Below are 27,561 nucleotides of genomic sequence, written 5' to 3'. Positions count from 1 at the left end.
AAGGTCAAAATAATGACCTTCCTAATGAAACTCACCCTCGTCTCTTATTTCTATCACGCTTCCATTTCAAGCCCTCTTAGAGGTTGCTGGAGGTTAGATAATAACTCCCAAGTATTACAGTAAAGAGTTTGTTTGTGTTAGTGAAAAACGTGGCAACCTTTCTCCAAACGCCTGCCGCAAGGCCCTCCTCTACTCACCAGAGGAAGGTGGGGTGGATTTCCGCGAGTTAGGAACCACTTCACCTAAACTGGTGGAGGAGTTTGCTCCCGATTTACTGCAAAGAGAAATAATTCATATCAGCTATATAATTCATATCAGTATATCTGAGGTGTTGCGGGATGACAGTGTCGGCTATCTCAAGGGTCGGCTCAATGCAAGAATAATGATTGGGTGAGGTGCATGTTAGTTTCCATGGTGATTGCAGTAAGGTGGGGGGGGCGGGGAATGGTACGTACCCGGAATGGAACTTGCCCTGTTTGGCTCTGTGCTCGTGTTGTACCCGAGTGTTCTCAATCTTCACAGGACTGGGGATGAAACCGATTTCACAGCCTTCCTTCACCAGGCGCCCTATCCACCAGTCGTTATTAAATTTCTACAGGGGGACGGACATGAACTGGTTAATACCATCTGTGTTCTCCTTCTGCTCGTCATCATTGTTATCAACATCATCTTCCTCCTCCTCCTCATCCTCATTCTCCCCCCGTTCTCCTCCACCTCATCAGCCTCGTCCCCATTTGATAGTACTGTGACCCCTGACCTCTTTGACGTGGAGGAAGTCTTTAGCCTCAAAGGAGATGGCCATGCCCGGCACGGGGACGTCGTCATCGTTGGTGGCGCAGTAGTTGACATTTGTGCGGACAGCAAATGCAACCGGTTTAGTCTGCCAAAAGAAAGAAAACGAAGAGATGCAAAGTTTTGGCTACACAAGATAAGACATGATATAATGCCAGGTTTCTCTTGTAGGCTGAAACCTTTGTCTTGGGCAGTAAAAGCTGAGGATGAAGAAAAGAAGGGTGATATGCACATCCTGAACTTGAGCATACCAGTGCTAACTAAAACATTATACTGAGATAGGAAATGAGAGTCCCACACGTGGAATAGGCTGCTCCCAAGTGCATTATTCCAACACCCAAATACACCGTTTTGACTTCACAGAAGTCTTTATCAGGAGACAAAGCTGAGCTCCATGGATTCGTTCCCTGAATCGAATTCTCCGTGATATTTTTATTACCGTCTCCAGCTGAGAAGAGAGTAGTGCTATTTGCGGGGCTATTTTCTCCCCCCATTGTGTGAGGTGTAAAAAATAACTGTAGTCAGAGATGCTGCCTGGCAGGCAGGCTGTGACTCACCCACACTCACTTCTATCTTTATGAATGAGCCTGTTAATGTACTGGCTACGTCCCAAAATGACACCCTATTCCCTATATTAGTGCACTACTTTTGACCAGAGCCCTACGGGGTTATAGGACAGTCTGGTCAAAAGAAGTGCACTAAATAGGGGGCCATTTGGGACACACAGGGTGGATGGCTGTGCCAGAGGGAAAGAGGTCATACGATGATTTTATAAATGGAACACATTGATCCAGCCATTGTACAGATTCTATCCACCAACCATTTGCACAGGTGCAGTGTGCTCATTGTTAGTCAGAAGGAAACACATGACAAAAACAAAGTTCAGTTAAGAAACCGTCGAATCATTACAAGACTAATCCTAGTTTATATTTTTATATAGATAGATATATAGATAGATCTCTTTGACAAGTTCAATTACAATACGACCACGCGTGGATAATGCGTTTAAAATAATCGACGACACAACGTTTGACAAAGTATTTCCATTGTGGTTCTCTAAAATAAATGGTTCAAAATGTACAAACATCAACATGGTAGTCCTAGGCTACTCAGTAGACCTAGCCTTCTGGGCGTACTTGGGTTACTCAACACAAAACAAAGGACAGGGCGACATTGTCATATCCTAGAGCAGGACTCCCTCCTAAACTGAGTTAGATGATGCCAAATGATGGTGATGCCAGATGATGGTTTGATGATTGTGATGCCAGTAGGCCTATGGTCTCAAGAGTCTTCCCAAGTACCCCTTGTGGATAGGCCAAGTACCCCTGGTTGGGAACCACTGATGTACCCTAAAGCAGGGAGACAGAGTAGGGAGACAGAGTAGGGGAAGACACCCTATTCCCTGTCAAGTGCACTAATTTTGATCAGGGGCCCATAGGGTCAAAAGTAGTGCGCTACAATATAGGGAATAGGGTGTGGTTTGGGACACAAACCCAGTCAATCTGAATAAAACAAATGTAATAAACAGCATTCCCTCCTAGGGCCTGATATAACCGCTTTATGACACAGACAGATCGATTCAATGCAAGATAATGCAAATTCCACAATATTTTTTGACGAGACAGGAGGGAGCAACATGTCGTACAACCCCCCCCCCCCCCCCCCCCCSCCGTKSCAAGGTATTACATTTTCTGTGAAAAGGGATTTAAACAATAAAGACTTAAAAAAAATAGGTCACTGACTAGAGAAAAGAGACAGGAGAAAAAACATACACAGACTCCAAATCGTAACCTGATTGTGGCCGTAAGAATATCCATTTTTAAGATAGAATCGTTTAGAAGGGAATTACATCAAATGTTATTGGACATGATAGTAATCTGAGCTGAGTTTGTCTGTGGTAGCGGCAGTTGGTGACATGGACATGGCCCTATCCGGATTACATTTCCTCTGCCTGTGAGAGCGTGACAAGCTCCTCTGTCGCTGGTGGCCGATGGAGAGCCAAGCCAAATGCACAGTGACACAACCCATAGTAATCTCCCCTGGCCCTTTGCTAAACGTTTACCTGTAGATGACAGAGAAAGGGAAGCTGGAATGCGACATGGCTGGCTTAGCTTACCACTAGCAAAAAATACATCAAATATCCATGTAGCATAAACCCAATGAAAACCCTTGAAAAATGCTATAAAAACGACAAACGAACATTAAAGCAAAAATTGACTGGCCATACGGCAGTTAGGGTGAATGCCAGATGGGCCGGTCCATCTTTAGCCCAGTGGGCTGGTCTAAATTGGGGGTTTTGCACAGAATGCTTATTATTTGGCTAATAATGGGGACCTCAAGGAAAGACATTTGCTGGTGTTTATTGCCCAGGCACATTTCCGCTCCCAGTGAGAAACCATACAAATGGCCTTGTAAAGCACTAAGCCTATACAGTATACAAACCCATAGATGTGGCAACAACTGTTAGGTAAGAATCGTCCTCCAAGGAAAAGGGGGCATAAAGAACACTTAGAGTAGGGAGCGTAATTCTTCCCAGTCACCTTCAGCCTTCACCTATCTAATGAGCCCCATTAGAATGATGGCCACGCAATGTACCATTCTCAGGCGAAGAGCAAACAGGATGCCATTTATTCTCATTCATTCCTGATGTCCTTCAATGTCAGATAATGCTTTATAAAAATATGAAACCCGGTGCAAAGCGACAATGATAAACCTCTAAAGAAAACAAGATAAATACACATAATTTATAATCCTCTCTAAATAAGCTTGGCAGGAGAGTACAGCACATCCCAGGAAAGGAATGAATGGTTGTATGTGTATGTGTGTTGGTCAATGTCAATGGAGTAAATGTACTGCGCCTGAGTGTGTACAGCACTAGTACATGACACACAGAGGACATTGTGTCCTTGGTTGAGTCTGTTTAAAGCCACACGGCTGCCGTGCTAAGGTGTTATGTTCCGTCAGAGGCAGTGTCCCAAATGGCACCCTATCCCCTACATAATGCACTACTTTTTGACCAGAGCCCTATGGGCCCTGATGAAAAGTAGTGTCCTATGAAACAAATAGAGTACCAATTTAGAACACAGCCAGGTAGTATGTGCCTGTGTGGTCTGGGGGGACTGGGACTACCTTTCTCATGCTCCACTGCTTCTCTCTCTCCAGTCTCTCAGTGATCAATGACATGGTCTGTGACGTCAGTAGCCCATGCTGGAGTATTAATGCTGTTTCACAGTGGTTAATGCTATTTCACACCAGTGTGCATCTGTGTACACACTCTCCTGACCTCAGATGCCACCGTGGATTATCCCAGGTGACAGGCGCTGTACACTGTGTCGCCGTGTTGTTCTCCTCTCCTGTCCATCCCCCTCTTCCTCTCCTCATCGCTCCTCTCCTGTCCATCCCCCTCTTCCCTCCTCTCCTGTCTCCTCTTCCTCTCCTCATCGTCCTCTCCTGTCCATGCCCCTCTTCCTCCTCTCGCTGTCCACCCCTCCCCTTCTCCCTCCTTCCTGTTCCATCCCCTCTTCCTCTCCTCATCGCTCCTCTCCTGTCCATCCCCCTCTTCCCTCCTATCCTGTCCATCCCCCTCTTCCCTCCTCTCCTGTCCACCCCTCTTCTCTCCTCATCGCTCCTCTCCTGTCCATCCCCTCTTCCTCCTCTCCTGTCCACCCTCCCCTTCCCCCTCTTCCTCTCCCAATCGCTCCTCTCCTGTCCATCCCCTCTCTCTCCTCTCCTGTCCACCCCTCCCCTTCCCTCCTCTCCATCCCCCTCTTCCTCTCCTCATCGCTCCTCTCCTGTCCATCCCCCTCTTCCCTCCTCTCCTGTCCATCCCCCTCTTCCTCTCCTCTTCCCCTCTCTCCTGTCCACCCTCCCCCCCTTCCCCTCCTCTCCCTGTCCTCCCCTTCCTCCCTCTCCTTGTCTCACCCCCCTTCCCTCCTCTCCTGTCTATCCTCTTCCCCTTCCCCTTCCTCCGCTGTCCATCCCCTCCTTCCTCTCCTCATCGCTCCTCTCTGTCCATCTCCTCTTCTTCCTGTCTCACCCCCTTCCCTCCTCTCCTGTCCATCCCCTCTTCCTCTCCTCATCGCTCCTCTCTTGTCCACCCCCCTCATCTCTCCTCTTCTGTCCATCCCCGTCTTCCTCTCCTCATCTCTCCTCTTCTGTCCATTACACTGTTCCTCTCCTCATCTGTACGTAGCACAGGCAGGCCTTCATTAGGCATGCAGTATTGACCGCAGCAAGAAAATAAGTACAATTATAATTCCGAATTTATTCACCTTTTATAGCTTTATTCATGACACAAAGAATCTCAAAGCGCTTTTTAAAAGGTAAAACAACAACAACAACATCCTTCATGATAGGGTCGGGAAAGTTCGTGGCTTGAGTGGTCATCAGAGGAAGGTGGTCATGACATAAGGGGGAGAGGTGAGAATGAGAGATGGGGATAGAGAGAGGGATAGAATAGGAGAGGGAGGAAAGGCTGGTAAGAGAGTGAGGGGCTGGAGAAGAGAGTGAGGGGAATGGGAGAAAGAGGAGGGGAAGAGAAAGAAAGGAGAGAGAGAATAGAATAGAGAAACGGCTGACATAAGAGAAAGAGAGTGTGAGGGGTGAGCTAGAGAAAGAAATGTGGTTGATGGCCAAATAACACCACAGGGTCCTCTCCAACCCTCCCCTCTCTTTCTCTCTCTTAATACCACTCAATTTTGTGCATATTTCATGAACTAATATCGTGAAGCCTTCTCTCTAACGGTACTGCCATCATTATAAGATGCCTGCCCTGCGTGTTGCCTGCCTTGTCATTTGTAATCTGGCATCGTCCTTGCATTAGCAGGCCACAGTGGATCTAGGACCATAAATCAAGATTCTCGTATTGTTTCACCTCGAGCAAATGTTCCGGATTGTTCCGAAGTCGAATGTAAAGCCTTATTGCGAGCAGAGCGAGTACAGTGTGCTAGCTCTGAAGTGCGAGCCCGTAAAATGTGTTTTTATGCGCCGTGGTAAGGTCCCCTTAACCTTCATCAATCCAGCTGGAGATTTTTTATTCTATAAATGAGCAGAGCCATATGGCCATTTCAGCACTGCCCATGCATAATGAAATAGATAATGAGGACAGCTCTCTAAAGTCCAGACATTTGAATATTTTACATTCATATCGAACATAATTGGGTGACAGTGATTGATTGTTGAGGCTATTTTTACAGGGGAAACGAGAGGTCTGTCTTGGTTTGAATCTGGGGTTGTGTCTGAAATGGAATCCTATTCCCTATATAGTACACTACTTTTAACCAGAGCCCTTTCTCTTTTCTCTCTCCCCCCTCTCTATCTATATCTACTGTATATATCTCTCTTCCCCTCTGTCACTCTCTCTCTCTCGCTGTTTTTCTCTGTTTTGTTAACTCCAGTGTATCTCTGACTCCTTGGTATTGCTCTGAGGTGATAAGAGGAAAGGAGGGCAGACAGTGCTAGTTTGTTGTCAGTGGTGAGTGTGATTTGAGCTAGGAGACACTGCCATAGGAGGAGAAGCCTGTAGAGTTGATTAAAGCTGTGCGGTCAGACAGAGGGGCTCAAGGGCCCGTAAGGGGATACTGATGTGAGAGACCAGTGGCCTCAGGGAGACACAGCCTATCTCCATTTAACTCTGGCTCGCTTCGCGTGTACTGCCCAGATCTGGGCTACGACTAAACACAAACAAACAAAGACGCGCACACACACACACACACACACACACATGCAAGCACGCACCAGGGTTTCATATGACATTGAAGCCAGTAGCCTATTTCTCTGATGTTCTATTGGTTTTCAAATCAACTTTATTTTATTGTCCTGTAGCCAAAGGCACAATCCTAGTCATATGTGCAACCCATTCTAGTTGTTGCATCTTTAGATCTCCCCTATTTCTACATTTCTAAAGTAAATTTGATCTCTGTCACATGAAACCGCTCGCATGTGCAGTGGGCTTTTGACAACTGTGTTTTCCGCTAATTACATTATGGAACGAACATTCGCGCGTAGCCTACTGTCGTGAGCGCATTGCTACGCAGCTATAATGTGATGGACTAATAGTTTATCAACATTTTAAGCTAAACGTTCCGATCTGTTGCATCTGACTCAATGCTTTTTAAAGTTATTCTTTCTCGCACAGAACAACAAGCGGACTAATAGAATAGGTCAACTTTGAAATGGTTGCATGTTGCGTTTATATTTTTGTTCAGTATAAATACAATTCCACAATGAGCACTTGTTGTCTCTCAAATACATCATTACACTTGTTGATTAGCTAGCTAGCGAATTTGAGCCATATTAGCATATTAAAATTTGAGCCACATGGCAGCTTCTTGTCAATGCTGCTAGATTTCTGAACGTTCATTTTCGTGACGTTGTCAGCCAACCTGTCTGTGTAGTGCACTACTTTTGACCAGGGCCCATAGGGTACTCTACACTCTTAGAGAAAAAGTGCTATCTAGAACCAAAAAGGGTTCTTCGTCTGTCCCCATAAGAGAACCCTTTGAAGAACCCTTGTTGATTCCAGGTAGAACCCCTTTTGGTTCCAGGTAGAACCATTTCCACAGAGGGTTTGACATGGAACCAAAAAGGGTTCTCCTATGGTGACAGCCGAAGGACCCTTTTGGAAACCTATTTTCTAAGAGTGTAGGGCTCTGGTTAAAAAAAAAGTACACTACTGAGGGAATAGGGTGCCATTTGTGACGTAGCCCTGGTCGGTCTGCATGTAAAGAGGCAATCAGGCCAGCATATAGCCGGATGTTTCACAGAGAGAGCCCCTTCTTGCTCACTAATTAAAAAGATAAGTCGCTAGCAGATAACCTGGCATGGATTACCCCAGCCACTTTACATGATAGACGAGCTGTAAAAATAGCTGCTCAATGATCTGGCATCTCGCCGAAAAGAGAGAGAGAGAGAAGAGAGAAAGAGAAAGAGAGAAGAGAGAGAGAGGGCTCGGGTCAGGGGAAGTGCAATCTCAGTGACAGTAATGGTTTATAAGACGGTAATTCACAAGCACCTGCCTAGCGCACCGTTAATACGTTATATACAGTAAACACTTACTGTACAGAGGTAATAGAGTCTATGTGCCCTATTGGGGTCTGGTCAAGTGCACTAAAGGGAATAGGTTGCCATTTGGAACGTAAGCAAGCCATAATAAAATGAAATACAAAAGCCATAAGACTGTTAAATAGTTAATTAAATGGTTACCCGGACTATCTGCATTGACCCCATCTTGCATTGACTCTATGCACACTCACAAGACTATATATAGACTATATACACACTTATTCGCACACACTAAATCAAATCAAATGTTATATGTCACATGCGCCGAATACAACAGGTGTTACCGTGAAATGCTTACTTACAAGCCCTTAACCAACAATGCAGTTCAAGAAATAGAGTTAAGAAAATATTTAATAAATAAACTGAAGTGAAAATTAAAAAAATTACATAACAATAACGAGGCTAAATACAGGGGTTACCGGTACCGAGTCAATGTGCTGGGGTACAGGTTAGTCGAGGTCATTTGTAAAGTGACTATGCATAGATAATAAACAGCGAGTAGCAGCAGTGTAAAAAAAAAAAGGGGGGGGGGGGTCAATGTAAATAGTCTGGGTGGCCATTTGATTAATTCTTCAGCAGACTTATGGCTTGGGGGTAGAAGCTGTTAAGGAGCCTCTTGGTCCTAGACATGGCGCTCCGGTACGACTTGCAGTGAGGTAGCAGAGAAAACAGTCTATAACTTGTGTGACTGGGGTCTTTGACAATTTTTTGGGCCTTGCTCTGACAAAGCCTAGTATATAGGTCCTGGATGTCAGGAAGCTTGGCCCCAGTGATGTACTGGGCCGTATGCACTACCCTCTGTAGTGCCTTATGGTCAGATGCCGAGCAGTTGCCATACCAGGCAGTGATGCAACCGGTCACGATGCTCTCGATGGTGCAGCTGGGAATCCATGCCAAATCGATTTTCCGGATGACACTTTCAGTGATTTATTTTGATTTCAAGGCACACCAGCATGGCTACCACAGCATTCTGCAGCGATACGCCATCCCATCTTGTTTGTGCTTAGTGGGGCTATCATTTGTATTTCAACTGGACAATGACCCAACACACCTCCAGGCTGTGTAAGGGCTATTTGACCAGGAAGGAGAGTGATGTAGTGCTGCATCAAATGACCTGGCCTCCACAATCACCCGACCTCAACCCATTTAAGATGGTTTGGAATGAGTTGGACTGCAGAGTGAAGGAAAAACAGCCAACAAGTGCTCAGCATATGTGGGAACTCCTTCAAAACTGTGGAAAAGCATTCCAAGTGAAGCTGTTGAGAGAATGCCAAGAGTGTACAAAGCTGTCATCAAGGCAAAGGGTGGCTACTTTGAAAAATATAAAATATATTTCGATTTTTTAACACTTTTTTGCTTACTACAGTGCCTTGCAAAAGTATTCATCCCCCTTGGTGTTTTTCCCATTTTGATGCATGGATTTCATGTAATGAACATACACAAAATAGTCCAAATTGGTGAAGTGAAATGATTTTTAAAAAGAAAAGGGAAAAAAAGAAGAAGAAAAAAGAAAAGTGGTGCGTGTATATGTAATCACCCCCTTGCTATGAAGCCCCTAAATAAGATCTGGTGCAACCATTTACCTTCAGAAGTCACATAATTAGTTAGATTGCACACAGGTGGACTTTATTTAAGTGTCACATGATCTCAGCATACCTGTTCTGAAAGGCCCCAGTCTGCCACACCACTAAGAAAGGGGCACCACCAAGCAAGTGGCACCATGAAGACCAAGGAGCTCTCCAAACAGGTCAGGGACAACGTTTTGGAGAAGTACAGATCAGGGTTGAGGTATAAAAAAATATCTGAAACTTTTAACATCCCACGGAGCACCATTAAATCCATTATTAAAAAATGGAAAGAATATGACACCACAACAAACCCGCCAAGAGAGGGCCGCCCACCAAAACTCACGGACCAGGAAAGGAGGGCATTAATCAGAGAGGCATCAAAGAGACCAAAGATAAACCCTGAAAGAGCTGCAAAGCTCCACAGCGGAGATTGGAGTATCTGTCCATAGGACCACTTTAAGCTGTACACTCCACAGAGTTGGCCTTTACGGAAGAGTGGCCAGAAAAAAAGGCATCGCTTTTTTAAAATTTAAGCAAACACGTTTGGTGTTCGCCAAAAGGCATGTGGGAGACTCCACAAACATATGGAATAAGCTATTCTGGTCAGATGAGACAAAAATGTAGCCTTTTGGCCATCAAGGAAAACGCTATGTCTGGCACAAACCCTAAAATCTCTCATCACCCCGAGAACATCATCTCCACAGTGAAGCATGGTGGTGGCAGCATCATGCTGTGAGGAGGTTTTTCATCGTCAGGGACTGGGAAACTGGTCAGAATTGAAGGAATGATGAATGGCGCTTGAGGGAAACCTGTTTCAGTCTTCCAGAGATTTGAGACTGGGACAGAGGTTCACCTTCCAGCAGGACAATGACCCTAAGCATACTGCTAAAGCAACACTTGCGTGGTTTAAGGGGAAACATTTACATGTCTTGGAATGGCCTAGTCAAAGCCCAGACCTCAATCCAATTGAGAATCTGTGGTATGACTTAAAGATTGCTGTACACCAGCGGAACCCATCCAACTTGAAGGAGCTGGAGCAGTTTTGCCTTGAAGAATGGGCAAAAATCCCAGTGGCTCGATGTGCCAAGCTTAGAGACTTACCCCAAGAGACTTTCAGCTGTAATTGCTGGAAAAGGTGGCTGTACAAAGTATTGACTTCGGGGGGGGGAGGGGGGGGGGGATTACTAGTTATGCACGCCCAAGTTCGGTTTTGTTGTCTTCCTTCTTGTTTGTTTCACAAGAAAAATTATTTGCATTTTCAAAGTGGTAGCCATTTTGTGTAAAAACCCCCCCCCCCCCCCCAATTTTTTTATATTTTTAATTCCAGGTTGTAAGGCAATATAATAGGAAAAATGCCAATGGGGGTGAATACTTTCACAAGCCACTGTACATGATGTGTTATTTCATAGTTTTGATGTCTTCAATATTATTCTACAATGTAGAAAATCATTTTTTTTTTAAAGAGAAAAACCCTTGAATGAGTAGGTGTGTCCAAACTTTTGACTGGTACTGTACATACAGTGCCTTCAGAAAGTATTCACACCCCTTGACTTTTTCCACAAATTGGTTGTTACAACCCAAATTTAAAACAGATTGTATTAGGATTTTTGGTCACTGACCTACACACAATACCATATAACATCAAATTTGAAATGTTTTTCCTGAAATTCTGACACATTTATAAAAAATGAAAAGCTGAAATGTCTTGAGTCAATAAGTATTCAACCCCTTTGTCATGGCAAGAGCCTAAATACGTTAAGGAGTAACAATGTGTTTAACAAGTCACATAATAAATTGCATGAACTCTCTCTGTGTGCAATAATAGTGTTTAACATGATTGTTGAATGACTACCTCATCTCTGTACCCCACCCATAATATTATCTGTAGTCCCTCAGTCCAGCAGTGAATTTCAAACACAGATTCAACCATAAAGACCAGGGAGATTATCCCATGCCTCGCAAAGAAGGGCACCTATTGGTAGATGGGTAAAAAAAAAACAGACATTGAATGAGCATGGTGACGTTATTAATTGCACTTTTGATGGTTTATCAATACACCCAGTCACTACAAAGAAACAGGTGTCCTTCCTAACTCAGTTTCCGGAGAGGAAGGAAACTACTCAGGGATTTCACCCTGAGGCCAATAATAACTTTAAAACAGTTACAGAGATTAAAACCCATAAGAGTAAGCCCTGTCTAAGCAGGGGAAGGGGGATTCTACTAAGCTATATGGAATTGTTTTAAGAAGGTCATACCAAGGATCACGTTGCTATTTGATTTTGAATTGTAATATATATATATATATTTTTTTTAATCAATACTTTTTTGAGCCTTACTGCTATTAGAACCATACAAACGCATTGAATAACAAGTTCCATACATAGAACAATAGATAGTTCCCCCATAAAATAAAAAGGACGTTTGTTCTGAAGTGTATATCCTATATCTGAGAGATATAATAAAGATCAGGAAACATTTGTTTGTTTTTTTAAACATGTACTTAGCCCCTTATTTTTGGCGCTAAACCGTCTCCATATATACAGTACTCCATAAAAAAACTGGTACTGGAGGACCTTAAGAAGAGTCTTGTGAGGCCTGTGGGCATCCTAGAGCAAAACAACCGATAAGTGTGTGTTCGTGAGATTCCCACCTTTCCACATAGGGGTGTGTAACTGTTCGGACACTCAAGACAGAAGTTGGCAGATGGTCTGACAAACACTGCTCTAGCTCTTTCACCGCAGATGCGGAAGTGCAACATACAGTATCGCTACCTTAAACTGACAGATTTTTATGGGGATTTTTATATTATGCTAATTTGATTTCCGGGGGGGCGCGGATATCGACCTTAGCGGCTGTGATAGGAAAAGTCTGAGGAGGGATCAACAACTTTGTAGTTCCTCCACAATACTAACCTAATTAACAGAGTGAAAAGAAGGAAACCTGTACAGAATAAAACATATTCCAAAACATGCATCCTGTTTACAACAAGACACTAAAGTAATACTGCAAAAAATGCGGCAAAGCAATATTTTTTTGTTATGTTATGGGGAAAATCCAATACAACACATTACTGACTACCACTCTCCATATTTTCAAGCATAATGTATCATGTTATGGGTATGCCTGTAATTGTCAAGTACTGGGGAGTTTTTCAGGATAAAAAATTAAGGAATGGAGCTAAGCACAGGTAAAATCCTAGAGGAAAACCAGATTCAGTCTGCTTTCCACCAGACACTGGGAAATGAATACATTTTTAAGCAAGACAATAACCTAAAACACAAGGCCAAATCTACACTGGAGTTGCTTACCATGGAGACAGTGAATGTTCCTGAGTGGCTGAGTTACAGTTTTCACTTAAATCTGCTTGAAAATCTTGCTCAACTAAGGTAGTTAACTAACAACATATCACAATCATAGCAAGTAATACGTTTTCTTTGGTAACCGTTACTGAGAATGTTGTTGCTGTTTGGGCCAGCTACTTGCAAATGCATTTTTGTATTTTAATTAAATGCATTACAAAATACAAACATTTTATAGTTTATTTTGATACATTGATTTAAAATTGTATTTTGTATCTGTATTTTCTAACTGTATTTTGTCATTTTTGCCCATCCCTGTTCAGAGTGTATGTCACTGTTTCTCATAGAATGTTTCACAGCGGGTGCCTTTTGGAAAATGTTGGTAAAAATGTAAGCATACCTACTTCTCCAGGCACCACTACACCACTATGTACATATCTACCGGATATATTGTACCCCGTACTCCTGCAAATTAATCTGGTACTGGTACTTCCTGTATATAGCTTAATATTATTTTATTCCTCGTGTCAATTTTTTTTTCACTCTGTATCATTGGGAAGGGTTCCTAAGCAAGCATTTCATGGTAAAGTCTACACCTACTGTGTTTCTGTGTCTAACACAACGTTCAACCACCATGTTGCTTTGTCCTGGGAATTTTGGGAAAGTTAGCGTAGTTTTGTAACCCTATGCTGTACTGTATGTACCGTAGAATGGACTGATTGTTCCCTATGACAAAGCTGTTGCGCTTAGACAGCATGTTGTGGAACACACAGTCTGTCCTCTCTAAGTCACCCATATCTGTCAGACATCTAGAACCGATCTAGAAGAAGAACCCTTGTTGGTTCCAGGTAGACTCCTATGGTTCCAAGTATAACTGTTTTGGGTTCCATGTAGAACCCTCTGTGGAAAGGATTCTACATGGAACCGAAAATGGTTCTACCTGGAACAAAAAATGGTTTTACCTGGAACCAAAAAAGGTTTCTGCTATGGGGACAGCTGAAGTACCCCTTTGGGACAATTTTTTGTAAGAGTGTGATTTATTTATCCCCTTATGCCATGGCTGCAAACAACCCCAATACATACCATGCATGTATCACAAATGGCACCCTATTCCCTATAGACTCCACTACTTTTTTCTTGACCTGGTCACTACATACACTCATAGAAAAAAGGGTTCCAAAAGGGTTCTTTGGCTGTCCCCATAGGATAAACCTTTTTGGTTCCAGGTAGAACCCTTTTTGGTTCCAGGTAGAACCCTCTGTGGAAAGGGTTTTACATGGAACCAAAAGGGTTCTACCTTGAACCAAAAATTGTTATTCAAAGGGTTATCCTATGGGGACAGCTGCATAACTATTTTAGGTTATAGATAGCACCTTTGGTTCTAAGAGTGTAGGGAATAGGGTGCCATTTGGGATGTAGCACAATGGTAATACTAGAGCCAGAGGTCCCTCTCCCTAGCCTGAGAGTCAGACTACCCTAACCGGATAGGGCACTGATGTGACACCCTAACACCCCTCAAACAAGGATGGGTTATTGACGGTGGACCGAGGGCCCTGAGTTTCCCTGACCATGTGACCTGACCAGTAAAAACGCCAATGGAACCAGGAGAGTAATGTGAGACTACCGCAAAGCTCATTAAGCAGCATAAGCCGATCCTGATAAAAAAAAGGCCTTTTTCATCTGCATAGTTATGATCCACCATACAAGATCCAGAGAGAGAGGGTATGAGAGAGAGAGAAAACGAGACGGTATGGCTAAAGAAAGGGAGATCCACAGCAGACTGCTGGACAGAGTGGTCAGTATGAGTGTCAGTACAGTACCTTGGCCTTCTCCAGCTGTGCCTGAGCCTGCCGCTCTGCCTCTCGTCGCACGGCCTCCTTATCCTCCTCCAAGGACACATCGGAGTCTGATGGACGGCTGGTGTAGGAGTCCGCCGAACCCTGCAGAGTAGAGGGAAGCACACATTAATGAGCGATTGCGTAACCGATGAACTCTTGAGACCTCAACCAACAGACGAACTCTTCAGACCTCAACATCACACAACAGACTAACTCATCATTTCCCAAACTCGGTCCTCGGGATCCCAAGAGGTGCATGCTTAGTTTTGATCCAAATGATCCAAGCGTGATGATTAGTTGATTATCAGCTGTGTAGTGCTAGGGTAAAAACCAAAATGTACCCGCCTTGGGGCCTTGAGGACCGCGTTTGGGAAACCCTGGACCACTTTTCAGACGTCAACAACTCTTCAGACTCACACTCACCGGACACACATCAACATACAGCACATATACACACCATGCCGCCTTGTTCAGCAGTGAGACATGCCAGGTCTAACTGAAATTTAAGCACAAGTCCTATCTTTGGAGACGGTTCGTGAAGACAGTTCAGTCAAATACAACCAACTAGAAAAAAAGAGGCCGCAAACATAGTAATGACCAAAACCAGAGGTACAAAGAATCCTCAGAGAGCGTCGGAGCCCAGTTAGTGAACTTAGTGAACAGCCACACGCATCTAAATCAAACGATATTCAAACCCAGGGGAGGAGAGGCAGGGAGAAATCACAAAAGCTAAGTGGATGTGTTTCAAGTGGACACTCCCCTGCTTCTCAGAAAGCAGCAGGACACCCACCATCTCACAAAGCCTCAGGCTACATCAGTAACTACAAGAGTAGTGCACTATCAAGGGGAGAGGGCACCGTTTGGGATGCAGCCTTCAGTCGGTCCTTTCATTCACCACCACTTCGGTCGGAGAGAAAAAAAGAGACTAAAGAGTAGCAATACAGGGTAACAGGACTAAATCTTTTGCTTCATTGACTGGAGCTGTGGGTTTGTCTCCCATGCTCTATAAGAGAGACGTACGGGCCTCTGGTAACTGTGGGCCCCAGCATGTGTGTGTGGTAAAGGCTGCAGCTTCAGCCATATAAACAATCAGGCTCACACACATGAAGCGCCTGACCACCTGACACACATTCTATATCTCCTGGGTGCACACAAACACACACACACACACACACACACACACACCACACACACAATCACACACAACACCACACACCACAACCACACACACACACCACACACACACACACACACACACACACACACACACTTAAATAACAGAAACAGATGTATGGGCATACACAGGTACACACGTTCAGGACCACGATCTTTCTGTTTCTCTCTCTTCCTCACACACAGACAAGGACACACTGGCACACACACGCGCACGCACACATGCACGCACACATGCACGCATGCAGCCCAGTATGTTTATAGCCCTGTTATGTTTATTGTCAGACTCTTTGGACTTTTTGAATAATAATGATAATGAACATCACACTCTACCAGGCTGATTAAAACTAACCCAACCATCCCATATACAAAGAGGATCCTACTTTATCACACTTGAAACATTCATCCTAAACACTTTCTATTCATCTCCTGCATAATAGACGAGGCACTGCTCATGAACTATCCACGTCTCTGCCTTGTACCTGAGACACCTTCTATAAATAACACTGCTTATGCTTTATGCACTATCCTTAATGCTTCCGATATCCGTCTCTTCCCTCATAGGTTAAACCCTACCTGAAAATACTCTTAATACTCTATACAGTACACTGCATCTCATCACCATCACATTGTCTATAGACTAGGCCTGTGTCATAAATGGCACCCTATTCCCTATATAGTGCACTGCTTTTGAAAAGGGCCCCATAGGGTGCCATTTGTGACACATCCCAGCTATAACCTATAAGCACACCAAACCAGCTCATGTATCCCTGTGTCCTTTACATGTGACTGACGTTGTTCAATCCATTGTTCAATCCAATTCCATCATTCCATCATGTCCAGACTAAGGCAAGGGTCTGACCCAGAGAGTTACAGCACAGCGGGTCAGAGAATGGGTGCATAATGAGGACTGTGACAGTGGTGACAGACAACCCACTACCCCTCATCATCACCGTCGCAGCATGACAACTCTATCACCCTGACAATACCACCCTCTGACCCTTATACAGGTAGGCACAGGTAAATACGATGATGTACACACACTTTTACATGCGCGGGCGCACAAAACACACTCGCGAGCACAATCACGTACGCACACACACAAGTAAGCATGTATGAATAATCAGCTTACACAGTCGTCGGAGCTCTTGTTGCGACCTCCCTTGGCTCTTTTCAGCAGCCTAATCCAGGTGGCCTTCATCAGCCACACCGGTCATTCAGTGTCCTAAGCCACTGTTACGTATCCCTGCTACGACTACAGGTACCCGGACTGCTATCCCTGCAAAAGACCTCCACAGGTATGTCTACCTTTGCTGTTAATAAAGCTACCTATGTTAGGGATACCTTAGGTGTGACTGCCAATACCTTTGCTGTTAAGGCTATCCCTAACACTGCAGCGACAGCTAGTTCTACCTTTGCTGCTGCTGCTGCGATGTCCACATGAGCCATGGAACCGGTGGATAATCTCAGCAGCTGCCTGTCCTCCCTCCAGTCTCCTCTAGCCTCGTCTAGCTGCTCAGGCTGCAGGCGCTGAGGCTGCCTGCCAGTGTGAGCTGGGCGGCCGGATGCTGCTCCTCTTCCCCTGCTTCTCATGCCTCACTCCCCCCCAGCCCCAGCTCCGGCAGCTCCAGCCCCAGCCCTGTCGTCTGTCCTACACAGGCTGGGCTGCCATGCTCCTTCCTCGAGGACAGATAAGAGAACGCCTGCCTGGATGATCAGTGTGAGAATGCTAATGTTGCTGCTGCTGCTGCTACTCAGGTGGTGCCTGCTGCATGCAATCTCAGCTCTCCTCAGCCTGTCAATGTATATATCCCGCGCTTTTTCTCGCTCTCTCTCTCTCACCGGATTTCTTGAGCTCTGTTTCTACCTCTGTGGTTCTGTCTAACTCACCCCCCCCCTCTCTCTCTGCCTCCCTTTCGTATCACTCCCCCACCCCTTCTCCTCTTTGCTTGTTCTTTCGTTTTCTCCTGTTCCTTTCCTCACAGTCGCTCCATCTGTTCCGCTGTCTCCACTGTGATTAATGTGCCAGTACAGAGGGTTTGTTGTGGTTGTGGTGTGTGTGTGTGTGTGTGTGTGTGTGTGTGTGTGTGTGTGGTTGTGTGTGTGTGTGTGTGTGTGCCATGTTTGTAAAACTATGCATGGATCTATTAGGCATACATGTAAACATGTAAATGTTGCACAGATATTAGTACACACACACCAAAACCTGCACGCAAGCACCCACACACACTCTGGTCCTGATGATGATCGTCACCTCCCCTCCAGGGGGTGACGGGATGCCGTGTGTCCCTACTCTACGCACTCACTTGCGCTCGCAAAGCACATACATATGCACCACACTTCCATGTAAGAGCCTCTCCTGTGCCACCAGGGGAAAGAGGTGGGAAGAGAGAGAGATGAGAGAGAGAGAGAGAGAGAGAGAGAGAGAGAGAGAGAGAGAGAGAGAGAGAGAGAGAGAGAGAGAGAGAGAGAGAGAGAGAGAGAGAGAGAGACCTAAAATAGATGTTCCAAGCTGCACAGTACAACACTCTGATCTTAGTGATAGTGATTCTTAGCTTTCAGAGTTACTGTAGCTAAAGCCAAGCGCAGAGGATCCCCGGTGATTCACTACATATGAATATCCCCCACACACAACTTTCACTACCATAAATACTTCGAGACAAGCGAGCACACATTCTTCTGCAGGACATGTCCTTTTTCTAGTATGGCATGAGACTGCTAATGGTTACTGGTTGAGGCAGGGTCTGGGGCAGTGAAAGCTGATCCAGGACTAACATGTCTGTTCCTCCATTTCAGAGCTGGGTTACCCTGCGTGACCTTTGGTGAGGCCGGCACAGGTCAGGAAGAGGTCAGTGGTCCCCACAACTCAGGTCAGCACTGGGTGGCAGGTTGCCTACCGGTTAAGAGCATTGGGCTATTAATCAAAAGGTTCCTGGTTCGAATCCCGAGCTGACTAGGTGAAAAATATGTCGATTGCTACAGTAATTGCTACTGTAAGTCGCTCTGGATAAAAGCGTCTGCTAAATTGTAAAAAGATGTAGCTGGTTTAGCTAATGGCTAGCAGTCATTCCCCTAGGAGACGCTAACCGCTAACTGTACATCAAAAGATATGACACGCTAATCAGCCCTGCATTTCATAACCAATCAATCCCATAGTTCTACCCACACAGAGGTCGTCTCAACCAGCTCTAGGCTGCGTCTCAAATAGCACCCTGTTCCCTATTAAGTGCACTACTTTCAACCGGGGCCCGTAGTGCACTGAATAGGGTGCCATTGGGGACGAACCTGTGTTGAAGATGACACACTGATTTAGCTGCGTCCTACATGAAAACAAAGGCTGCGGGAGAATAATATAATTTTAGCTCGTTAAGACCAATTACTCTAACATGGGAGGCAATTGTCACAGTCAGATTTTGGACAGAGACGGATTGGAATGACTATGCAAGTATGATGTACTCTGACAACGTCCGTTACAAACAGGCCGGCTCTATGGAATACCTCCTTCAAATGTAGTCTGAGTGACAGCCTGTTTGTGCCAACATGCCAACTCCTTGTCAGTCATTGTCATGCCAATGTCTGGCTTGACAATGAGCATTGCCGATGTCAAGAACAAGAGGCTGCTTCAGATGGCCTTATTATTACTAGTAAACAGTGGAGGAAAACATATAAAGAATGTGGTATCCAGTTACCTAACTATACTGCACCTCAAGTGAGATACTGTAGGTCCCATGAAAATACTAGCAGGCAGTAGTGCTGTGAAAGCCTCTACCGATGGTATAGCTGGTGCCTATTGGGTGAAGGAACCTTAAAACCAGGGTATCATGTGTCACACGTGGCTTGAACATTGTCTGATGGGGGGGGGGGGGGGCTAGAGTGACGGGAGTTGTCGCTACCCTCCAGAGCGTGGCACAGATGTTTCCCATGTGGAGCTGGGTGCCCACTGCCCAGAGCAAGGGGCCCTCTGTCCAGGCTTATGTATGTCTGTGAACACTGGGCACAGTGGGCAGTGAGAGAGGTTGACATGGACTCAGTCTGACTGAGAGAGCCTCTGGCTGCATGACACGGCTGACCCGAGGTCCCACTCCCACACTGAGATGAACAGAATATAGAGAACAAAGAAAAGAGGCAGACAGGGATGAGCTCACCATGGTCACCCTTTGGAGAGAGAGGGCGAGAGGGATGGGAGAGACGGGGTGGGTGGAGAGTTTGTTTTTGTTCGCACGCGTGCGTGTGTGTGCATGCGTGTGGTGTGTGTGGGACGGCAGTGCTCCTGTGGTCTGCTGTAACGGATTTATTGATCCCTCTGGGCTGCTCTGCCTGCGAAACCACAAACAGTCGCTACATGCCGCGGTCGCATAGGCGGTCAACGCATTAGAACGCCACAAATCACTAAGGCTAATTACAATCATCGAACGGCCGGGTGGCTATACAGGGCTGTCACAGGGCAATGTCCCAGGTCAATGTCAGCATTCCCTTCAGTAGAGGGCCTACACACATCACTGGGGAAATCGCCTATTGTTTAAAAAAATATATATATGTTATAAGCAGTGGTAGCGATTACCTGGACAATAGGGGTTATTCTAAAAGGTGTATTTGCAGCGTAAAAATTGTTGAGATGGAAGGTTGTGGTCATGCAGGTGTTTGATGAATGAATTAATGATGACATAACAAGCTGAAATGCTCTCTAGTCTACCGGAGACTCAGTATGGCAGATTGTTCATGGTGCATCACTCCTTGTTCACCCCTCCCCACACCAGCCCCTATCTTCTGCGTCCCCCTTCCCAGACCCTCTGCTAACTCTCTCTCTCTCTCTCTCTCCCACTTTCCCTCTCTCTCTCTCTCTCTCTCCACATTATATCACCCTCCCATCGCAGCCCTGCCCTCTGCCTTCTCCTCTTCTCTCTAGCGGGATAGTCAGTGACTATCTAGCCTTCCCGCTATTCCTCAGAAAGAGAAGAGCAGAAGTGACATTTTCTGCTCATGAATATGTTATGAATAATGTGTCACTGTGGGAATCAGTGCACTGATTTTATTGGAGCAATTTTGTAACCTTCCTGCCAATAACAGAGTTTGCAAAGGTTGAATTAGATGCAGGCAATATAAATATAATTCTAACTATGGTTACAGTAAATCCTATTCTTAGAAGCAGTACTATGAAGATGACTTTCTCATAACTTTTTCTGGTCCATATTATCAGATTTCTTAGATTGTGGTTTTCTAATCTCTAGCAACAGACTAAATTAGTGCCTTTTACATCCCTTTGACACTTTAAGTAGAAATTGTGCCCCAATATCAATTTTAAAAGCCTGTTAAACCAAATGAAGTGCCCTTTAATATAGACCACATGGAAAATTCAATCAGACTTTCAATATGAATAAAGACTTGCAAAAGTGCCAGAATTCAGCATTTTTGACACTCCGTGCACCCTCTGTGACTTATAGGAAGACTTTAACCCACTTAGTTATCCCAACATTTCTCTAAGTTTTAACCATCATTGTATGCTTTTATGCTTTGACAAAGTCATTTCTGAAGATCATTATTTATTTCATGTGATTCAATTCCACTTGTCTCTCGTTTTAAGGTCAACCCTGTTACGTGAACTGAATTCTCATTTTAATATGGTGAAACTATTCCTTTTGAAATATTATTTTCAAAAGAAACACCGAACATTTAATAGTAAAAGCAGGTGAGCTGGTTCTACTATTATTGGAAATGTTCCTGGTGTTCTGTGGTAAAAAACTGAAACGTTTGAACAATTTCATATTTTTTTAAGCTTGCATTCAATTGCCCCATCTGTTGCACATAACATGCTTACATTCCCCCTATCACAAGGGGCTTTATGGCTGATTTAAGATTAAGTCATCAACCTTGTTATGGTCAACCCTGTTACTTTATTTGGCACTTTATAGTATTTTTTTATTCATTCAAAGTTGCACTATGCAGAAATCGCTTCACCATTTCCTGGTTGATAACACTCTAATAGTTCGCCTAAGTTCAGTTTATGTGACAAAATAAGATAGTAGAGAACCATTGTACCATCTACACCGCTGTGAAATATATTTTACATAACCCAAAATGTTGTTTCATCTGTTTGAAGCTGGTGTACAAAACCGAAAGTAAAAGACGCAAAAACTAAACTTAAGAACGGGAAGCATAGAAATAGCGCACATAGAACAGATCTATCACTTCTTAGACTTGCTTCAAGTAGAAGCAAGTAGAATGATAGATCTATAACTCATATTTCTATGTGAATTTGGCATGGTCGCCCAAAAAGTTACATATTACCACTTTAACCTCTTGAGGTGGGAAAACGTGTTTTTTATGAAGTTGTACATGTTCTCTTTATGACAGAATGTTTACATTTGGTGCAATCTAATGTTTTTTTGACCAAGTTACACTTCTCAAAAGGCAACAAATTGGTGGAACAACCCAAGTGTGGACATTCAGGAACACTCTGTACAGTGTACTACTCTTGACCAGATACCAAAAGTAGTGCACTATACAGGGAATAGGATGCCATTTGGGACGCACGCCACAGTGAGCCTGTGGTTGGTTTGTGACAGTTGCTGTGTTCATTCTAAGCTGGAACAAGAGGCTGCTGCTTTATAGCCACCTGCCTTTCAATGTCACATCCTTCACAGCAACAGAAAGTCTATTAAATCATCGTCCCATAGATTACACTATGACTACTGTCTTCTTCCACTGCGTAAAGACAATAGCACACAAAGCGAGACATGACAAGAGATGTTCTGTTAGAGCACGTGTTTGACTTCTGTCACTGCTTCCCACTCCAACTGATGAATGAAGAATGGAAACAGAGAGGAAGTGTGTGTGTGTGTGTGTGAGAGAGAGAGAAAGAGAAAGAGAGGGAGAGAAAATGAGAGATAAAGAGGAGAAAAAAAGAAAAGGGGAGTGTGTAAGATAGAGATTGCTAGAATGAATGAATGAATGAGTGTGCGTGCATTCCTACATGCGCACGTGTTTCCATATCTGTGTCCGAGTGTGAGTGCGCAGGTCGGGTACTGAAGTAATGGCTTCTCTGGCGTGGGGAGCCGAGCGGGGAGCAGGATTGGCTGCGTGGACGTCAAGGTGACACTCGAGGGGGAACCGGGACGAACAAGGGAAAGTGTTTACCCAGCATTCCACATGCCAAGTGTCTTCCTCTGTGCGTTAGATAAGTGCATCATCCCATTGAGGTGATGGACACTCCGGCTGTCAATCAAACCACACTGTCCTAGGGAGCAGGGCTGTGCCTCAAATGGCACCCTAGTCCCTATGTAGCACATAGGACTCCAGTCAAAAGCAGTGCACTACATAGGGTTAAAGGGATGGTTAAAAGCCAGGGGGAGGGGTTGCTTAGGAGCACACTGCTTTGAAAAGAGAGAGGAGGGACCATGCAGTAACACAACACTAGAGGCACCATAGAGGCAATAATCAATCCACCTTAATAGGCAGGGAGCTGATGAAGGAATGTGGTTTGATTCATGGAATATGGTTATGAAGAGTGCCATGGGGGGTGTGCTGCGCTCGTTCATTGTGATTGCATCGTTAATATCGTGTCAGGAGCTGGGTGTAGGAGGCAGGCGGTGTCTGTGGATGATTGATGAGCACCAGGCTGGTTATGAGAGGACTGTCTGGTGAGACTTTTAGCTCCAACCCAGAAACAAATTGGCCATAAGGTAGTTTGGGCAAATGCCAGATGGCTGGTCCATATTTAGCCCAGTGGCTACACTTGGGTTTTTGTGCAGAATGATCTTTATTTGGATAATAATTGGGGCGTTGAGAAAAAAAATATGAGCTGTTTTCTGGTCCCAGTCCATCCCTGTCCATCTTAATAWCTGCAGCAACAGACAATGCCAGAACACCAGACCCATTAACACMACTGCCAGTACTGTGAGTGTGTGTCCTAGCAGTCGTGTGAATTACACTCTGTACCGCTGTCAAGGGTCATTCTGCTCCTCCGCAGTCAGTTGTGTTGTGTGTACTGTTTAGGAACAACCCTGCAAATGTAATATGTTGTCCATTATCAGAACTTACTATAGTCTGCTCTCTGTCACTAAGGCGTCAGGAAATAGGACCAGTCACTTTACATTTCATTTACACAGAGATGTGTCCTCAACCGGCTGAGTCAGACGATTACACAACACAAGGACGGACGCGCACGCACACAAACTGACTGGCGCAACACACGACGTACACAAGCACATAGAGATTGCTCTGTGGCTGTCACTCAGATCAATACGTTGATACAAAACTCCAGAGCACATCCACCTCCTGTTACAGTAAGAACTGCAAAGACCTGTCCATGATAAAATCATACAGATACTTGAAACCAGCTTTGTAAACAGAGTATAGATGTGCTGGGGGGGAGGGGGGGGCTTGTCTAGAGGTAGTGCTAGCATCCCCAGACCGCACCTTCCCCACGGATGCAACGGTTTTATCCCCTGTTCTGCCACTCGCTTTCTATGCGATATCCCTCTCTTCTGTCCCACCCATGTGCATAAATACAAATAAAAAGTATTTCTATACATGTGTCAGTATGTGTGTCATTGGTATTTGCAGGCTAGTAGGAACAGGAACAGCAAACAGCAGACGATTGGGAGGAGACAGCTGGTCAGGTAGTCTCCCAGCAAMCCAAAATTGGTTCTGTGAATGTTCCCAGAACATTGATTAGGTTGCCCCAAAAGTGTGCTGATGATTATACAATGTTTGTATAAAACATTTGCCAGATTTTGCAAAAACGTTCCCAGAACACATTTTGTTATAACATTACCTGGAAACCTCATAGGAACCTTAGTGGAATGTTCTGTGGTGGTTGTTACAGATGTTGTGCAGAACAATTTGGTAAATGTTAGGAGAACAAGTAACACAAATAACACATTTTGTTATCAAAAACATTATTTGAATGTTTTTTGGATGTTATCATCCTAATGTTAGATAAAATCCTAACTAGAACTTAATGGGAATGTTAGCTAATGTCCTGGGAACATTCCCGGTTTGCTGGGCTGTCTGTCTCCAGCTCTCTCTCACACCCCAATTTAGTCAACTGGGGAGCAAGGAGATAGACAACAGCATCTGTCACAGACACACAGTGTCACAGACACACAGTCACAGACTCATAAGGACAGACTGATACAGACACAGAGATATCCACACACACAGACAGACAGATGGACAYGCTAGAGGACTTCACGGATTCAAAAGGTTCCGAAATGGACCTGGGCTTTCCTATCCAGACCCGATATGCCTAAATAACTTTTACAATATAGAGACCCATTCCGAATGGACCGAGGACAACTACACCCGTTCCGTATAGACCTGGTCGGATCCAAACCCGGTCCGATCCAAGTGAGGGAAGCAACAGAAAAGTAMATTTTTATGCTACTTTATTAACCAGAGCTGACAAAGCGTGAGGGGAGAGGAGGTAGAGACCAGGGGCAGTGCTGTGTGTCTAGGCTACTGTGAGTGTGAGCGAGTGACATGGGAACAGGGAGGGAGGGAGAGGAAGAGACCGCAAATTTCTAACGATGATCCAGTGTCAGTAAAGCCCTTTAAAGTGGAACTGACAGCGTTTTAGAAACATGAAATCGTTGTCAAATCTGTTCATTTACACCCCGAGGAAGATATAACACCTTCTTCACATTTTCTGACAAGCGAGCACTTAAATATAGCCATTTTCACATTTTCAAACTTTCAGGCATTTGTGAAAATTCTATAGCAATACAGAGTGGAAAGGCAGTCCTGCGTTTGGACAATTAATAGACACTGCATAAATAAAACCTAATCAACGTGGCATCTGATCTTATCCAGGACTGGACTCTACACAGACCGGTGTGCCATAGACTATCAGAGCTACAGTAGGCCTATATGCAAATAAGCCATTTGGCACATGGGCCTGCCATCATTCACTTTGAACTGGACTGTGTGTTTACAGGCAGTAGCAACAGTGTGACTTTAGATCCTTGGAAAGCATTCGCCAAAACCCACAAAATACACCTGAATGGATTTCTACAAATATGTACAGTTGAAGTCGGAAGTTTACATACACTTAGGTTGGAGTCATTAAAAACTYGTTTCTCAACCACTCCACAAATGTCTTGTTAACAAACTATAGTTTTGGCAAGTTGGTTAGGACATCTACTTTGTGATGACACAAGTACTTTTTCCAACAATTGTTTACAGACAGATTATTTTACTTATAATTCACTGTATCACAATGCCAGTGGGTCAGAAGTTCACATATACTAAGTTGACTGTGGCTTTAAACAGCTTGGAACATTCCAGAAAACTTCCGACTTCAACTGGAAATACCACTAGACTCCTTTTACAATTGGGAACTTCACAGTCCTATTGATCAAACCACCATGAACAGGTAGGCTATCAAATCAAACTTTATTTGTCACTTGCGCCGAACACAACAAGTGTAGACCTTACCGTGAAATGCTTACTTACCTTAACCAACAATGCAGTTCAAGAAAGAGTTAAGAAAATATTTACCAAATAAACTACAGTAAAAAATAATAAAAAGTAACACAATAAAATAACAATAACGAAGCTATATACAGGGGGTACCAAGTCAATGTGTGGGCRTACAGGTTAGTCGAGGTAATTTGTACATGTAGGTATGCATAGATAATAAACAGCGAGTGCAGCAGTGTAAAAACAAATGGGGGGTTAATGTAAATAGTCCGGGTGGCCATTTGTTTAATTGTTCAGCAGTCTTATGGCTTGAGGGTAGAAGCTGTTAAGGAGCCTTTTGGTCCTAGACTTGGCGGTACCGCTTGCTGTGCGGTAGCAGAGAGAATAGTCTATGACTTGGGTGACTGGAGTCTGACAATTTTTGGGGCTTTCCTATGACACGCCTAGTATATAGGTCCTGGATGTCAGGAAGCTTGGCCCCAGTGGTGTACTGGGCTGTACACACTACCCTCTGTAGCGCCAAGCAGTTGCCATACCAGGCAGTGATGCAACCAGTCAGGATGCTCTCCATGGTGCAGCTGTAGAACTTTTTGAGGATCTGGGGACCCATGCCAAATCTTTTCAGTCTCCTGATGGGAAAAGGTGTTGCTGTGCCCTCTTCACGACTGTCTTGGTGTGTTTGGACCATGATAGTTTGTTGGGGATGTGGACACCAAGGAACTTGAAACTCTCGACCCGGTCCACTACAGCCCTGTCGATGTTAATGGGGGCCTGTTCGGCCCGCCTTTTCCTGTAGTCCACGATCAGCTCCTTTGTCTTGCTCACAAAGAGGGAGAGGTTGTTGTCCTGGCACCACACTGCCAAGGTCTCTGACCTCCTCCCTATAGGCTGTCTCATCGTTGTCGGTAACCAGGCCTCCCACTGTTGTGTCGTCAGCAAATTTAATGATGTTGTTGGAGTCGTGTTTGGCCACGCAGTCGTGGGTGAACAGGTGTCTATACATATCAACAACTAATATTAGCCAGAGCAAGGTGAGCTAAAATCTAACGAGGGAACAGTAGGTAAACCTTCTCAAACTTAAAAAAAACTTGTAGTTGGCTGTCAAAATTGCACTGAATAGTAGCCTGCTCACGCTTCTGCAGCGTGCCTGCCAATGTCTGATTGTCCTAATCCCCTTGCTGCCTGCCCAGTTGATTGATGGCAAATACATTTGACTGACAACTAAGAGATATTATTATTTTGTTCTTTTTTTTAATTAGGCAAGTCAGATAAGAACAAATTCTTATTTACAATGACGACCTACCCTGGCCAAACCCTAACCAGGACGACACTAGGCCAATTGTGCCCTGCCCTATGGGTCTCCCAATCACAGCCAGTTGTGATTCAGCCTGGAATCGTACCAGGGTCTGT

At 44.6% G+C, this 27,561-nt stretch overlaps 1 protein-coding gene across 10 annotated transcripts in view; it reads right to left on the bottom strand.

Annotated features, from left to right (window-relative positions):
• The window catches only part of cacnb2a (calcium channel, voltage-dependent, beta 2a), a 104,955-nt gene that overhangs the window by 26,402 nt on the left and 50,992 nt on the right, over positions 1 to 27,561 (bottom strand). For 7 of the 10 annotated variants that reach the window (XM_023972620.2, XM_023972621.1, XM_023972624.1 and 4 more), the window contains 4 exons: positions 14,542 to 14,661; positions 758 to 880; positions 456 to 592; positions 198 to 274 (listed from right to left, as the gene is read on the bottom strand). In XM_023972620.2, the coding sequence (XP_023828388.1) occupies positions 198 to 274; positions 456 to 592; positions 758 to 880; positions 14,542 to 14,661 (457 nt within the window). Of the gene's footprint in view, positions 1 to 197; positions 275 to 455; positions 593 to 757; positions 881 to 14,541; positions 14,662 to 16,864; positions 17,616 to 27,561 lie in introns of those variants that run through there. The other 3 variants (XM_023972623.2, XM_070435427.1, XM_023972622.2) reach the window with 2 other exon arrangements.

This window comes from Salvelinus sp. IW2-2015, linkage group LG27, assembly GCF_002910315.2.
Source record: "Salvelinus sp. IW2-2015 linkage group LG27, ASM291031v2, whole genome shotgun sequence".
NCBI classification, from domain to species: Eukaryota; Metazoa; Chordata; class Actinopteri; order Salmoniformes; family Salmonidae; genus Salvelinus; species Salvelinus sp. IW2-2015.
Note: the sequence above shows the minus strand (reverse complement) of the source record. Positions and strands in the feature narration are given on the sequence as shown.